At 56.0% G+C, this 15,640-nt stretch overlaps 2 protein-coding genes across 2 annotated transcripts; one reads left to right on the forward strand and one right to left on the reverse strand.

Annotated features, from left to right (window-relative positions):
* Window positions 1-328: 328 nt before the first annotated feature.
* On the reverse strand, window positions 329-8,242 carry DDX49 (DEAD-box helicase 49). Its single transcript, XM_071452010.1, has 13 exons — window positions 8,084-8,242; window positions 7,633-7,756; window positions 7,434-7,519; window positions 6,901-7,022; window positions 6,239-6,426; window positions 5,547-5,687; window positions 4,941-5,016; window positions 4,784-4,860; window positions 4,187-4,284; window positions 3,561-3,635; window positions 2,866-2,954; window positions 2,667-2,738; window positions 329-1,871 (listed from the first exon to the last, which is right to left on the reverse strand). Exons 1-13 carry the CDS (start codon window positions 8,196-8,198, stop codon window positions 1,668-1,670), a joined length of 1,467 nt encoding a protein of 488 aa, XP_071308111.1. The 5' UTR covers window positions 8,199-8,242; the 3' UTR covers window positions 329-1,667.
* A 244-nt stretch (window positions 8,243-8,486) lies between these two features.
* Window positions 8,487-14,638, forward strand: COPE (COPI coat complex subunit epsilon). Its single transcript, XM_071452020.1, has 10 exons — window positions 8,487-8,649; window positions 8,871-8,933; window positions 9,417-9,523; window positions 10,139-10,291; window positions 10,666-10,719; window positions 10,984-11,065; window positions 12,037-12,192; window positions 13,163-13,231; window positions 13,722-13,796; window positions 14,264-14,638. Exons 1-10 carry the CDS (start codon window positions 8,533-8,535, stop codon window positions 14,309-14,311), a joined length of 924 nt encoding a protein of 307 aa, XP_071308121.1. The 5' UTR covers window positions 8,487-8,532; the 3' UTR covers window positions 14,312-14,638.
* Window positions 14,639-15,640: the final 1,002 nt, after the last annotated feature.

The raw sequence follows: 15,640 nt of genomic DNA on the forward strand, positions 1-15,640 counted from the left end.
CCTTTCCACATTGAGGAGAAGCCCCCAGGGATGCCCTGCTCTGTGTGGGACAGGGACGGGCCCAGCTGGGGCCAAGGACAGGCCAGGAGCTGGGGACAGAAATTCAGGAGCTACCCCAGGAATGTGGGAGGTATCACAGAAAATTGGGAATAATCTCAGAAATTTGGGATTGATCTCAGAAGTTTGGGATTGATCTCAGAAGTTTGGGAGTCGCCCCAGATGTTTCCCAGCCTCTGGAACTGAGCAAGGCCTGAGGGAGGCCCTGGCTCTGCTTTACCACAACTTCCCTGTTTTATTTTAAGCGTGGTTCCTCTTGCTGCCTCATCTCTTTATTTCTTTTATTTCAATGCTTTATTTGGCTTTTTGGTCAGAAAGTTTCAAAACCTTTCCTTGTGTCTGTTTTGGACACAGCAGATCCAACCAGCATTTGCTGATTCCATTGCAAACTGACAGGAAAACCACACAAAATTGACACAAAATCCCACAAAACTGACACAAAAGTGCACAAAATTGACACAAAATTGGCACAAAATCCCACAAAACTGCCCCAAAATCCCAAGAACATTTTCCTCAGCAGCTTTGGGGCCGTCCCTGGGCAGTGCCAGCCCTGTGCTCCCCCCGGCCATGCCCAGTGTCCCCTCTCATCCTTGCCAGAATTTTCTGGAAATCCTTTTGGAGCAGCCCAGGGCCGGGCTCAGCACTGGGAATGACAAAAGCTCTGTCCAGGCTGTGATGGATGGGGCTGGGAGGCGCTTCCCTCCCTCCTCCCTTTCATCCCCAGCCCTTCCCTCACTGCCCTGGGCTGCTCCAGAGCATTTTCCTTCCAATCCCAGCCATTTCCAGAGGATTTTATTTAATTTCTGGTTGTTTCAGAGCAGGGGGACCAACACCTCCCCTCTGGGCCCTCTGCAGCCCTGATTAATTCCTCATTAACCGTATCACCCTGATTAATTCCTTATTTTTGTGCTTCCAAAGGGGAAAACCTTGTGCTGCAAAGGTGACAAAGCTGCATTTGTGTGTCTGGCAGCAGCATTTGGTGCATTTTGTGTGGTTTTGTGTCTGGCAGCAGCTCCATCCCAGCATCCTCCTGGCTGAGGCCTCACAAATGAGGATTTCAATTATTCACAAGGCAGCCAGAGCGTTAATAATGGGAGAAATTCATCACAGAGGAGGGTGGGATGGGCAAGGAAAAGCTCTTGGAGATTCCCCCTGAGCACAGAAGGCAAAGCTGAACGCAAAAGGGATCCAAGGGAAACCTGGAGCTGCTTCCAGAGGTGCAAGGGGCTCCAAAGGAGCTGGAGAGGATTTGGGATGAGGGACAGGAGCCAGGGAATGGATCTGGGATTTGGGAATTCCAGGGCACAGGGAATGGATTTGGGAATTCCAGGACACAGGGAATGGATTTAAGCTGGAAAGGGGAATCTGGATGGGATTTGGGCAGGAATTCCCAGAGGAGCTGAGGCTGCCCCTGGATCTCTGGAATGTCCAAGGCTGGGAGCGGATGAGCCCTGAGCTCCTCCCAATCCCAATCCCAATCCCAGTCCCAAGGGTTCTGGGGTTCTTCCCTCCTCCCCAGCTCTGATTTTTTTCCCCACATTCAAGAGTTCAATCCCAATTTTCCCAAAGCAGCAGCAATTCCAGGGCACTCCAGGCCAGTCCCAGCCACGTCACTGCTCCTCCTTCTCCTTGTCCTTGTCCTCCTTGTCCTTGTCCATCTTCCTCCTCCTCCTCTCCATCCTCCTGTGCAGTTTCCTGTGGAGCTGCAGCTGCCGCCTCCTGTGCAGCCTCTGCTGCAGCTGCTCCCGGCACTCCCTGTTCCTGCTCCTGATCCGCGACAGCTCCGCCCTCCTGCGCGCCTCCTGCTCCGGGTCCTGGGGACACAGCGGCGATGGGGACACCGGGGACAGCAGGGACACAGCCGGGAATGGGGACACCAGGACAGCGGGGACACACCCGGGACACAGCCGGGACAGAGCTGGGAATGGGGACACCAGGGACACACCCGGGACAGCGGGGACACAGCCAGGACACAGCCGGGAATGGGGACACCGGGACAGCGGGGACACACCAGGGACAGCGGGGATGGGGACAGCGGGGACAAGCGGGGACACAGCCGGGAATGGGGACACTGAGGACACACCCGGGACACCGGGGACAGCGACACTGGGCATGGGGACACCGGGGATTGGGACAGGACACTGGGGACACTAGGGACAGGCCCAGGATGTTGGGGACAGGCTCAGGACATTGGGGACACGCCCAGGACACACCCAGGACATTGGGGACACACCCAGGACAATCCCTTGCCCTTTCCAAGGTGTGCCCACTGGGACTGAGGAGGCCCCAAAATTCAGCCCCTTCTCCATTTTCTCCAGAGCATTTTTAACTTCCTAATATTGAATCTATTTAACCTCATAACACCTAATATATTTAATATTTCATATTTTTAACAGCATAGTGTTTAATCTTTTTAAACCCTATAATATTTAATATTGTAATAGAACAGTATTTAATATTTCTTTTAAGATGATTTTAAACAAACTTTCCCCACCCAGAAGGGAAAGGAAGGGAAAAGGGAAGGAGAGGCTGTGCTTCCCTTTCCCCTTCCCTTTCCCGTTCCCGTTCCCTTTCCCACATTCCCCAGCTCATCCAGCAGCAGCTCTCACCTTCCCCTCCAGGATCATCTGTTTCCTTTTATTGATTTCCTTCTTCTCATCAAAGTCCATCCCCTCCAGCTCCTGGCCAAGGGAAGAGCAGCAGAGCCACAAACCTCAGCCCTGAGCAGCAAAACCCCTGAAAAGCTGTGAAAAAAACCCCAAAAGCACGGGGAGAGGCCCCAGGCCAGGCTCCCCCAGGGCCACTCACGATCTCACACTCCCGCCTGGTGACGTTCACTTGGGTCAGGATGTCCAGCACCAGCTGCTCCTGCACTGAGAACTCCGGCAGCTGCAGCTCTGGGGAGACACAGAGGGTGACAAACCCAGAGGTGACAAACCCCCAAACCCCAGAGGTGACAAACCCAGAGGTGACAAACCCCAGAGGTGACAAATCCAGAGGGTGACAAACCCCCAAACCCCAGAGGTGACAATCCCCAGAGGTGACAAACCCAGAGATGACAAACCCCACAGAGAACTGCTGCAGCTCTGGGACACACAGAGGGTGACAATCCCCAGAGGTGACAATCCCCAGAGGGTGACAAACCCAGAGGTGACAAACCCAGAGGTGACAAACCCAGAGGGTGACAAACCCAGAGGTGACAAACCCAGAGGTGACAAACCCCACAGAGAACTGATGCAGCTCTGGGACACACACAGGGTGACAAACCCGAGGTGACAAATCCAGAGGTGACAAACCCAGAGGTGACAAACCCAGAGGTGACAAACCCTGTTTTTGAAGCAGCTGCTGCTTTCATCAAGAGCAGCTCCACAGAAATTCTGCTCCACCAAAAGCAGCAGGGACAGGAGCAGGGGCCCTGAGCCAGCCAGGGCTGGAGCTGGGGAGGGGAGGGGAGGGGAGGGGAGGGGAGGGGAGGGAAGGGCCCAGCCCCCAGCTGCACTCACTGATCTCCTCCTCGATGGCGTGCACCAGGTGGATGTCATACTGTGTCACCAGGGTGATGGCCATGCCCTTCCTCCCTGGAAGGGTTGAAAGCAGGGATGGATGGGCCAGTCCTGGCAGGCACAGAGGGATGGACCCCAGGCACCCCAGCCCCTCCATCCCCAGCAGCCAGGCTGGGAGGGCTCCTTGAGCTCTGCAATCCCATTCAGGATCCCGTTAAAACCAGCAGGGATTAATGATCCCCCCGAGAGACCCAGGGCAGGATCCCAGCGGTGCCTTAAAGGGGGGAAAATGAGGATTTGGGGAATTAAAGACAGAAATGGGAGAATGGGAGGTGTCCCAGGAGCTGCCCAGGCCAGGCTGGAGCACCCTGGACAGTCCTAGCTCTGTCCTGCTCCATTCCCTGGAGCATCCTGGGCATTCTCCTGATTGTCCACTCCCTGGGTTCTGTGTCCCCCCCTGGGTTCTGTGTCCCCCCCTGGGTTCTGTGTCCCTCCCTGGGTTCTGTGTCCCCTCCCTGGGTTCTGTGTCCCCTCCCTGGGTTCTGTGTCCCTCCCTGGGTTCTGTGTCCCCTCCCTGGGTTCTGTGTCCCCTCCCTGGGTTCTGTGTCCCCACGGTGTCCCCGGACCTGCCCGTGCTGTCCGTCCCACGCGGTGGATGTAGATCTTGGGCAGCCCTGGGGTGTTGTGGTTGATCACCACCTGCACTGCTGGGATGTCCAAACCTCTGCAGGTCAGGGGGAAACACAGCCAGGGGTGGGCAAAGAGCGTAAAGAGCACAGCACTGTCAGAGGGAGCAGGCTCTGGGCTGGGAGGGACCTCAACACACCCTGAGTGCCTGCCTGGCCTTGGGCAGGAGCTCTGCCAGTGCCAGGATCTGTTCAATCAACCCCTGCCTTCTCCAAACACCCCAGATTCCCATGGAAAAAGCCTTTATTGGCTGATTGGAGAAATTCCTTCCTCATAACAATTCCCCAACTCCTTCCCTCAGGGCTCATCAATTCCCAACTCAACAATTCCCCAATTCTCCCTCAGGGCTCATCAATTCCCAGTCCCCTTGGAGCTGCTCCAGGCGCCCTCAGCACCCCCAGGCTCCAAAGCCCAGCTCAGTCAGGCTGGGAGAGCCTGTCCCACCCAGAGCTGGGGCATTTGAAGGTCTGGCCTGGCTAAACTCAGCCTAAGCTGGTTCTGGTGGACAAACCCAGGTGGGAGAGCTCTGGTTTTACCTGGCAGCCACATCTGTGGCAATGAGGATCTTGAAGATGCTGGACTTGAACTTGGCCAGAGCTGCAAATCTCTGTTTCTGGGAGGGGAAGATTCCAGGTGAGGGCTGGGAGGAAATTCCAGGTGGGAGCAGCCCCTGGCAGGGCCTGCAGGCCTCACCTGCTTCATCATGGAGTGCAGAGCCACAGAGGGGAAGCTGAACTTCCTCAGCATCATGTTCAGCACCTGGCAGTCCCTGCAGGGGAGGGAAAACCAGGAGAATGCTCAGGATGCACCAGGACAGAGCTGGGCCAGGCAGGGACTGGGACAACCCAGTTCCAGGGACACTTCACACTTCTGGGTGCAATTCCCAAAACCCTCATTGTTCCCCTCTTTATGACACCTCCCACTATCCCAGAGTGCTCCAGCGTGGCCTGGGACAATTCCTGAGGTGGGAAATCTGTGCCAGGGAGGAGGAAAAGGGAGGAGGAAAAGGGAGGAAAAGGGAGGAGGAAATGAGGAGGAAATGAGGAGGAAAAGGAGGCGGAAAAGGAGGCGGAAAAGGAGGAGGAAAAGGAGGCGGAAAAGGAGGAAGAAAAGGAGGAGGAAAAGGAGGAGGAAAAGGAGGAGGAAATGAGGAAAAGAGGGAGGTAAAGGAGCAGGAAAAGGGAGCAGGAAAAGGGAGCAGGAAATGAGGAGCAGGAAATGAGGAGCAGGAAATGAGGAGCAGGAAATGAGGAGGAAAAGAGGGACGAAAAGCAGCAGGAAAAGGAGCAGGGCTCTCACTTGCAGGTCTTGGTGAAGATGATGATGGCCCAGTCCTCGTGCTGGTCCTGGAAGCTCTGCACCAGGTGCACCAGGTAGGCGTCCTTGAGCGCCTCGGGCACCAGCAGGTACCTCTGCTCCAGCCCCTCCACCGTCCTCACCCTGCAGGGACAGGGACCCCCAGGATCCCTGAGGCTGCAAAAGCCCTGCAGGATCCCCCAGCCCGTCCCACACCGGCCCAGCCCTGCCCTGCTCCCTTTCCATGAGGAAATTCCTGCTGAGGTCCCACCCGGGGCTGCTCCCTCCTGTCCTGGTGTCCCCTGGGGCCCTCCTGGCTGTCCCCTCCTGCTGGGACCTGTGGGGATTGGGAATCTGATCCTGCTGATCTGGTCCTGCTTTGCTCCAGGCTGGGCCCTTCCCAGCCCCCTCGGGAACTCCCCAGCTCCTCCCCAGGAATTTTCCCTTCCCAGCTCCCTCAGGAATTCCCAACTCCCTCAGGAGTTTTCTGATCCCTTTTCCAGCTCCCTCAGGAGTTCTCCAGCCCCTTCCCAGCTCCCTCAGGAATTCTCCAGCCCTTCCCAGGAATTTCCCAGCCCCTCCATGTCCTTCTCCCGACACCCCCAAAGCCCCAGCAGGGCCCCAGCAGCGCCAGCACAGGAAAGGGCGGCAGAAGGAGCCAAGCCCAGGGAGGATGGGGGATCCCGGGCACTCACGGGGCCGTGGCCTCCCAGCAGAAGGGGCTGTTGGCAGCCAGGGCCCGCAGCTGGCACAGGGTGCTGGTCAGGGTGGCACTGAACAGCAGCGTCTGCCGGCGGGCGGGCACAGCCCCCAGGATCAGCTCCAGGTCCGCGCTGAAATCGGCGCTGCCCTGCTCCAGCAGGCGGTCAGCCTCGTCCAGAACCTGGGCACAGGGCCCACAGAGGCTGGGAAACCCTGGGAGCCACCAGGGAAACCCTGGGAGCCCAGGATCCACCAGGGAAACCCAGGATCCACCAGGGAATCCACCAGGGAAACCCTGGGAGCCACCAGGGAAACCCAGGATCCACCAGGGAAACCCTGGGAGCCACCAGGGAAACCCAGGGAGCCCAGGATCCACCAGGGAAACCCAGGATCCACCAGGGAATCCACCAGGGAAACCCAGGATCCACCAGGGAATCCACCAGGGAAACCCTGGGAGCCACCAGGGAACCCCCAGGGTATGCAGGGAACCCACCAGGGAACCTGAAGGGCATCCCAGGAACCCCCAGGGATGGAGGAAACCCAGGGGGATTCCTGGAAATGCTCCCAAGGACACAGGAAACCCCCCAGGATTCCCAGGAACCCCCCCAGGGATGGAGGGAACCCCCAGGATCCCCGGGCCGGGTTTGGGGCTCACCAGGAACTGGACCTTGCTGAGGCTGAAGGTGCTGGAGCTGCGCAGGTGATCAGCGAGACGGCCGGGGGTGGCCACCACCACGTGGGGCCTGCGAGACAGGGCCAGGGCCTGCGACACCATGTCTGGGACAGACAGACAGACAGACACACAGACAGACTGGGAATGTGAGCCAGGGCCTGCGACACCATGGCTGGGACAGACGGACAGACAGACAGGCTGGGGTCAGGGCCTGGGACACCATGGCTGGGACAGACGGACAGACAGATAGACAGACAGACTGGGAATGTGAGCCAGGGCCTGCGACACCATGGCTGGGACAGACGGACACACAGACAGACAGACAGACTGGGAATGGGCTGGGAATGACGGGGAGAGACTGAGAATCCTGGGAACACTGGGAATGGGCTGAGAACACTGGGAACGGGGCAGGACCCCCCAGACCCCCCACAAGCCCCCCAGTGTCCCCCCAAATCCCCCCCAGGCTCACTCACCGAGCCCCCCCCAGACCCCCCAAGCCCCCCAAGCTCACTCACCGAGCCCCCCCACCACCACGCAGTCCTTGAGGCCCAGGGGTTTGCCCAGCACCCGGAACTGCTCTGCGATCTGGTACGCCAGCTCCCTGCGGGGAAGGGGGGAACCGCGGGGGTCAGCCCGCACGGGGGGGTCCCCGGGGCTCCCCCGGAGCTCCCCGAGTCTCCCCGCCGCTCTCCCGTTGCCCCGCGGGGCCGGTACCGGGTGGGGGTGAGCACGAGGCAGAAGATGCCGTAGGGGTCCTGGGCCAGCACGTGCAGCACCGGCAGCACGAACGCCGCCGTCTTCCCGCTGCCCGTCTGGGCACAGCCCAGGCAGTCCCGGCCTGCGGGGAACGGGGGCGTCAGCGGAACGGGAAATGGGAACGGGAATGGGGAATGAGAAACGGGACCGGGAATAGGGAAAGGGAAACGGGACCGGGAACAGGGAACGGGAATGGGAAACGGGGACGGGAACAGGATCGGGGAACGGGAAATGGGAATGGGGAACGAAACCGGGAACGGGACCGAGAACTGGGAGGGGAATGGCCGGACCAGGACCGGGGAAAGGGGCACGGGGGGAGAACGGCCCGAAGGAGGGATGGGGACCATGAGGGGCCGGTCCCGGGGAAGGACCGGGGCTCGCCCATGGCCGTCCCGGGCCGGGCGCTCACCCTGCAGCACGGGCGGGATGCAGGCGGCCTGCACGGGCGTGGGCCGGAGCAGCCCCACCTGCCGGGCCTGCTCCACCAGCCACGGCGCCAGCCCGAGCGCACGGAACTCCGCCATGGCCGCGCTCCGCCGCCTCCGCGCGTCCTGATGGCGTCACCGCCGCGCGCGCCGCTCATTGGCCGGCTCGAGCTGACCCCGCCCGCAAGCTGCGCCGCGCGTCCTGATGGCGTCACCACCGCGTTCGCCGCTCATTGGACAGCTCGCTCTAACCCCGCCCCGATTGCGTCACAGCCTCGCGCGCTGCTCATTGGCCCTCTCGCCCTGACCCCGCCCACACGGCGCTTTTTGCTGACGTATCCTTTTGCTCGCGTTGCTATTGGCGGTTCCCATGGAGACGGCGGCTCCCGGCAGCCCGCGCGGCGCGGGCGCTTCCGGGTTCGTGTCTGCGGCGATGGCGGCAGGGGCGGGCGCGGCCCCGGCCGGGGAGGCGGACGAGCTCTTCGACCTCCGCAACAACTTCTACATCGGAGCCTTCCAGGCCGCCATCAACGAGGCCCAGCGCGCCAAGGTCCGGGCCCGCCGCGCCTCCCGGGGCTGGGCGGGCCCGGGAGGGTTCGGGAGGGGCTGGGCTGCGGAGGGTTTGTGTGGGGTGGGTGTGTGGGGCGGGTGTGTGGGGTGGGTTTGTGTGGGGCTGGTTCTGTGGGGTGGGTGTGTGGGGTGCGTTTGTGTGGGGCTGTTTTGTGGGGCTGTTTTGGGGTCCCTGACGATTCCCTGTTTCCCACTCCCCAGCCCAGCAGCCCCCAGCAGGAGGTCGAGCGGGACGTGTTCCTGTTCCGATCCTACATCGCCCAGGTGAGCCTGGGGAGGGGCAAAGCCCTGGAATTCCCAAATCCCAAATCCATTCCCTGGGCCCTGGGATTCCCAAATCCCTTCCCTGGGTCCTGTCCCTGCAGATCCTTGAGAGTTCTGCTCAAACCTCAACCTCCCTTCTCTCCCTTCTCTCCCTTTCTTCCTGCCCTTCCTGCTTTTTTTGATTGTCCTTTTCCTTCTCTTCCTGCCTTTCCTGCTTTTTTTTTTTATTTTCCTGCCCTTCCTTCTTTTTCTTCTTTTTCTTTTTCTGCTCTCCCTTTCTTTCCCTGTTTTCCTTTTCTTTCCTTTTCCCCCATTCTTTCCTTCCTTTCCTCTCTCTCCTTCCTTTGCTTTCTCTCCTTCCTTTGCTTTCTCTCCTTCCTTTTCTTTCTTTCCTTTTTTCCTTTCTCTCATTTTTTCCTTTTTTCCCCTTCTTTCCTTCCCTCCCTCCCGCCCTGCCCTCCCTGCCGTGTCCGTGTTTTTCAGAGGAAGTTTGGGGTGGTTCTGGACGAGCTGCAGGGCAGCTCCAGCCCCGAGCTGCAGTCTGTCAGGATGTTCGCTCAGTTCCTGGCCAGCGACAGCCAGAGCCAGAGGTGAGGGGGGCCCAGCCCTTCCTGGGCTCTGGGGCTCTGTGGGGTGGCAGCAAAGCTGGAAAAGGCACAATTCCTACAGAACTGGGAGCTTGTGGGGTGGGGGTTTGGGTTTAATATCCAGGGATCCCTTCCAGGGTGCTCCAGCCTGGCCTGGGGCAGTCCAGGGATGGAGCAGCCACAGCTTCTCCTCTTTTCTCCTCTTTTATCCTCTTTTCTCCCATTTTCTCCCCTCTTTCCCCCAATTTTCCCCATTTTCTTCCCCATTTTATCCCATCCCCCCACCACCATTTTCTCCCATTTTTCTCCCCCATTCTTCCCCATTTTCTCCCTCATTTTATCCCATCCCCCCCCACCGTTTTCTCCCCAATCTCCCCCCCATTTTCTCCCCTGTTTTCCCCCTTTCTCCCTCCCATTTTCTCCCCCATGTCCCTCCCATTTTCTTCCCCTTTTCTCCCCATTTCCCCCTCATTTTCTCCTCCCTTTCTCCCCCATTTTATTCCCTGTTTTTCCCCATTTTCTTCCCCGTTTTATCCCATTCTCTCCCCCCATTTTCCCCCATTTTTTCTCCCCATTTCCCCCCAAACCCACCCCATTTCCCCTTGTCCCCCCCCACAGGGACTCCATCGTGGCAGAGCTGGACAAGAAGATGGCCAAGAGCGTGGATGTGGCCAACAGCACCTTCCTGCTGATGGCAGCGTCCATCTACTGCCACCAGCAGGACCCCGACGCTGCCCTGAGGGCCCTGCACCAGGGGGACAGCCTGGAATGGTCAGGAGATCCCAAAAACGGGGTCACATCCTCCCCAAAACCCAGGGGGACAGCCTGGAATGGTCAGGAGATCCCAAAAATGGGGTCAGATCATCCCTAAAACCCAGGGGGACAGCCTGGAATGGTCAGGGGATCCCAAAAACGGGGTCACAAGCTCAGAGTTTGGGTCAGGAGGGCCCCTCAGGAGGGCCCCAGGTGGGGTTTGGGGTCAGGAGGGCCCCTCAGGACCCTCCCAGGTGGGGTTTGGGGTCAGGATGGACCCTCAGGACCCTCCCAGGTGGGGTTTGGGGTCAGGAGGGCCCCTCAGGACCCTCCCAGGTGGGGTTTGGGGTGTGAGTCCAGCGGGGTCAGTCCCTGTGCTCCTGTCCCTGCAGCTTGGCCATGATGGTGCAGATCCTGCTGAAGCTCGACAGGCTCGACCTGGCCAGGTGGGATTGGCCCTTCCCTTTTCCCTTTCCCCTTTCTCCTTTTCCCTTTTCCCTTTTCCCTTTTCCCTTTTCCCTTTCTCCTTTTCCCTTTTCCCTTTTTCCTTTTCCCTTTTTCCTTTTTCCCTTCTCCTTCTTCTCCGTTCCCATTTCCAGGGATCAGACCAGGCCTCTCCTGGTGAAATGAACCCCAGGAAACTCAACCCCCAGTTAATTTGGTTTTGTGCTGAAATCCCTTTTCCTCTGTGATTCCCCCTTTTCCTGCAGGAAGGAGCTGAAGAAGATGCAGGAGCAGGATGAGGATGCCACCCTGACCCAGCTGGCCACAGCCTGGGTCAACCTGGCCCTGGTGGGTGCCCCCTCCTCCCAGGAGGAGCCAGATGACCCCAAAACAACCCCAAAAAACCCCAAAAAAATCCCCAAACAGCCCAGGGAGCTGCTCTGCTGCCCCACCCAGACTCCAGGACACAAAATGTCCTTAAAGAGGTTTGGGAATGAGGCAAAACCACCGAGTTTGGGGTGCAGGAGGGATGGAAATCAACTCCTCCAGCTCCTGAAATCCGGGGTCACAGAGCCTGGGCTCCATGGAATCAGCTCTGAATCAGGAGTGACCCCAGGGATGGAGATCAGGAATTGCCATCACCCCAAGGATGGAGATCAGGAATTGCCATCACCCCAGGGATGGAGATCAGGAATTGCCATCACCCCAGGGATGACCCTAAGGATGGAGATCAGGAATTCCCAGCCCAGGGGTGACCCCAAAGATGGAAATCAGGAATTCCCATGACCCAGTGGATGTAAATGAGGATTCCCCATGCCAGAGGTGACCCCAAAGGTGTCAGTGAGGGCTCCCCAGCCCAGGGCTGACCCCAGAGGTGTCACTGAGGGCTCCCCAGCCCAGGGCTGACCCCAGAGGTGTCACTGAGGGCTCCCCAGCCCAGGGCTGACCCCAGAGGTGTCACTGAGGGCTCCCCAGCCCAGGGCTGACCCCAAAGGTGTCACTGAGGGCTCCCCAGCCCAGGGCTGACCCCAGAGGTGTCACTGAGGGCTCCCCATTCCAGGGGTGACCCCAAAGATGGAAATCAGGAATTCCCATGACCCAGTGGATGTAAATGAGGATTCCCCATTCCAGGGGTGACCCCAAAGGTGCCACTGAGGGTTCCCCAGCCCAGGGGTGACCCCAGAGGTGTCAATGGGAGCCCAGAGGTGACCCCAGAGGTGCCAGTGAGGGCTCCCCAGCCCAGGAGTGTCCCCAGAGGTGCCACTGAGGGCTCCCCAGCCCAGGGCTGACCCTGTGTGTGTGTGTGTGTGTCCCTGCAGGGTGGGGAGAAGCTGCAGGACGCCTTCTACACCTTCCAGGAGCTGGCAGACAGGTCCAGCCCCTCGCTGCTGCTGCTCAACGGGCAGGCGGCCGCCGCCATGGCCCAGGGCCGCTGGGACGAGGCCGAGGGGCTGCTCCAGGAGGCTCTGGACAAGGTACAGGGGATCCCCCAGGGATGGGGAGAGACCCAGGGAAATCCCTGATGGACAAGGTACAGGGAATCCCCCAGGGATGGGGAGAGACCCGGGGAAATCCCTGATGGACAGGGGAGAGACCCAGGGAAATCCCTCAGGGACAGGGACAGACCCAGGGAAATCCCACAGGGATGGGGAGAGACCCAGGGAAATCCCACAGGGACAGGGACAGCACAAAGAGTCCCCAAATGGACAGGGGACAGCCCCACAGGGACAGGGGACAGCCCCACAGGGACAGGGGACAGCCCCAATGCCACAGGGACAGGGACAGCCCAAAGTGCACCCCAAATTCCCACACGGACAAGGGACAGCCCCGAATTCCCAGGGGTTTTCCTGCTCACATCCACAGCAATGGCAATTTATGGAATTTATGGATCCCCCTCGCTGGGCTTGGCCTTGCACAGTGGTTTGGTTTGGTGTATTTTATTTTATTTTATTTTATTTTATTTTAGTATTTTATTTTATATTTTATATTTTATTTTTTATTTTATTTATTGTATTGTATTTTATTTTGTTAAATTTTATTGGCTGGCTATTCTATTGTTTTAATTTTTATTTTATTTTAGTATTTTATTTTTTATTTTATTTTATATTTTATTTTTTATTTTATTTTATATTTTATTTATTCTATTGTATTTCATTTTGTTAAATTTTATTGGCTATTCTATTCTATTTATTTTTATTTTATTTTAGCATTTTATTTTGTATTTTATTTATAGTATTGTATTTAATTTATTGAATGTTATGATTTATTTTATTTTATTTTATTTTATTTTATTTTATTTTATTTCCATTCCATTGCACCTGCACAATCCCAGGTGGCTCCCAGCCAAGGGGCAGCCAGGGATTTCTCTGGGAATCCCATCCCAGAGTTCCCAAATCCCTGTCTGGGCCCCCCAGCCCCTTTTCCTGTGATAATCCCATTTTCCAGGACAGTGGGCACCCTGAGACCCTGCTGAACCTGGTGGTGCTGTCCCAGCACCTGGGCAAGGCCCCCGAGGTGAGACATGGGGGAAATGGGGTCCTTTGGGGGGAAATGGGCTCATTTTGGGGATAAAAGGGCTCATTTTGGGCTCATTTTGGGCTCATTTTGGGCACGGGCAGCTCAGAGCCCCAGGGCACCGTTTGGGATTTGGGGCATTTGGGGATTTGGCTTTTCCCATGGAATTTGATGATCCTTGAGGTCCCTTCCAGCCCAAACCACTCCAGAATTCCAGAATTTCCTCATTATTGAGAAAAACCCTGGGCAGAAAAAGCATTTGGAGTTGGAAGTTCAGCTCTTCCCAGTTTTTAATTTTTTTTAACTTGGAACCACCACAGAAAGTTGATTTTGAGGTGTTTTGTTTTTTATTTCAAGTGTGTGCATGGGTCCTACTGGTTCGAACTGGGACAGTGAGAAAATCAGGATTTTCTCAGGTGTAAAACCCCCACATTTGGGTGGGATTTGTTCCACTCTGCCATCCCAAAATTGAATTTTCTCGTCCCTCCAGGTCACCAATCGTTACCTGTCCCAGCTGAAGGATGCTCACAAGAACCATCCCTTCATCCAGGAGTACCAGGCCAAGGTAGGCAATGGCAGAAAATAGAAACAATAATAGAAACAAATCAAATAAACTGAATTTTCCCCGTTCTGATGGATCCAGGGGAAATGAATCCCAAGGGGGCAGCTCCTTCTCCTTCAGTTTTTTCATTTTGGGATTCCCAAGGTTGGAGCAAAAGCCCTGAGATGCAGATTTTTAATCCAGGTGGAAATTTGTGCTCAAAACAGGAAAAAACTGGGAGAGGGAATTTGGGGAGAGGGGAAGGGAAAAGCAGCAAATGACAAAAAAAGGAATAAATGGGGTTTGCTGTTAATTTAGAGTCAATGGGAATGAAATAAATTGGAATTAATTTAGTTTTAGGGAGCTGGTTGTGGTGGGTTCAGCCAGAGGAGAGGTAATAAATGCAAATTGGAGGGGGATGGATTGGTAATAATTAATTAATGATTAATTAAGGATTAATTTAATCCATTTATTTTTGGCTGTGGTTGCAGGAGAACGACTTTGACCGCCTGGCCCTGCAGTACGCACCCAGTGCCTGAGCCTGGGGCCCAGAAAATCCTCCTGGAACACAGAAAATCCCCCTGGAACCCAAAAAATCCCCTCTGGAACCCAGGAATCCCCTCTGTGGGACCCCCCAAATTTGGGGTTAAATTCTGGGGTTCAGGCCCCAGCTGAGCCCTGAGCTCAGCTCCAGGGAGATCCCAGAGCAGCTGAGCCGTGCCCAAGAAATGGAATTTATTCCTGAAGTTCTGCATCACCTCCAGCCCTTCTGACAATTCCTTGGGGATGAAAACCCCCAAAAAATAATAAAGAAATGAAAAGAATAAAAAGAGAAATAAATAAAAATAAAAGGAATCCTTCTGTAAGAGGCTGAGGCTGAGTCTGGTGTCCCTCCTGCCGCGTCCTTGTCACCAACCCCTGCTGCTGCTGGGTCCAACCTGGGTTTTTAGGAATTATTGTGGCAGAAATCCCCGTGGGAATTTCCCCAATCCCAGCCAGATCCAAACAAGAATTTTTAGGAATTATTTTAACAGAAATCCCCATAGAATTTCCCAAAATCCCAGCCAGATCCAACCTGGAGTTTTTAGGATATATTTGAACAGAAATCTCCCTGCGAGTTTCCCCAATCCCTGCTGGGCCCACCCTGCGTTTTTGGGAATTCTGGCCCCTTCCCCATGGAACCCCTGCCAGATCCTGGATTTTTGGGAATTATTGTAGCCGGGATCCCCATGGGAATTTCCCTCAATCCCTCTATGGCTCTACCCTGGGTTTTTGGGATTTCTGCCCCCTCCCCACGGGAATTTCCCCCGGGTTTTGGGATTTTGGTGGCTCTGAAAGGTCCCTTTGTGCCCGGGCTGCGGTGTCCCTGCAGTGTCCCCTCAATGTCCCCTCAATGTCCCCTCAATGTCCCTTTGTGCCGCTCTGAAAGGGCCCAGTGTGCTCAGAAATTCCTGCAGCACCCCCGGGGACACCGAGGACATTGTTTGGTTTGAGATTTGCATAATTTTTATTTTACATCGGTGCAGTTTTATTTTAGATTTGCATCATTTTTGTTTTCTATTTGTGTAGTTTTTATTTAATAGAATTTTTATTTTATATTTATATCATTTTTATTTCAGATTTTTATCATTTTATTTCATATTGATATCGTCTTTCCTTTCCCTGGCAGCTCCGGGGGTGCCTGTGGTGATGGTGATGATGGTGATGATGGTGATGATGATGATGGTGATGGAGTTCAGTGAGGTCTTTTCATCAGGGGTGACCTTTGAGAGGAAGTTTGGTTTTTAAGCTGAATGTTACAGATTCCAGGCCCATCTTTAGGGTGAATTTTATGATTCCAGATCCACTTTTAAGGTGAATTTTATCAT

Source organism: Agelaius tricolor, unplaced genomic scaffold (assembly GCF_023055355.1).
Source record: "Agelaius tricolor isolate 1412-34295 unplaced genomic scaffold, bAgeTri1.0.p SCAF_33, whole genome shotgun sequence".
In the NCBI taxonomy this organism is placed as follows: Eukaryota; Metazoa; Chordata; class Aves; order Passeriformes; family Icteridae; genus Agelaius; species Agelaius tricolor.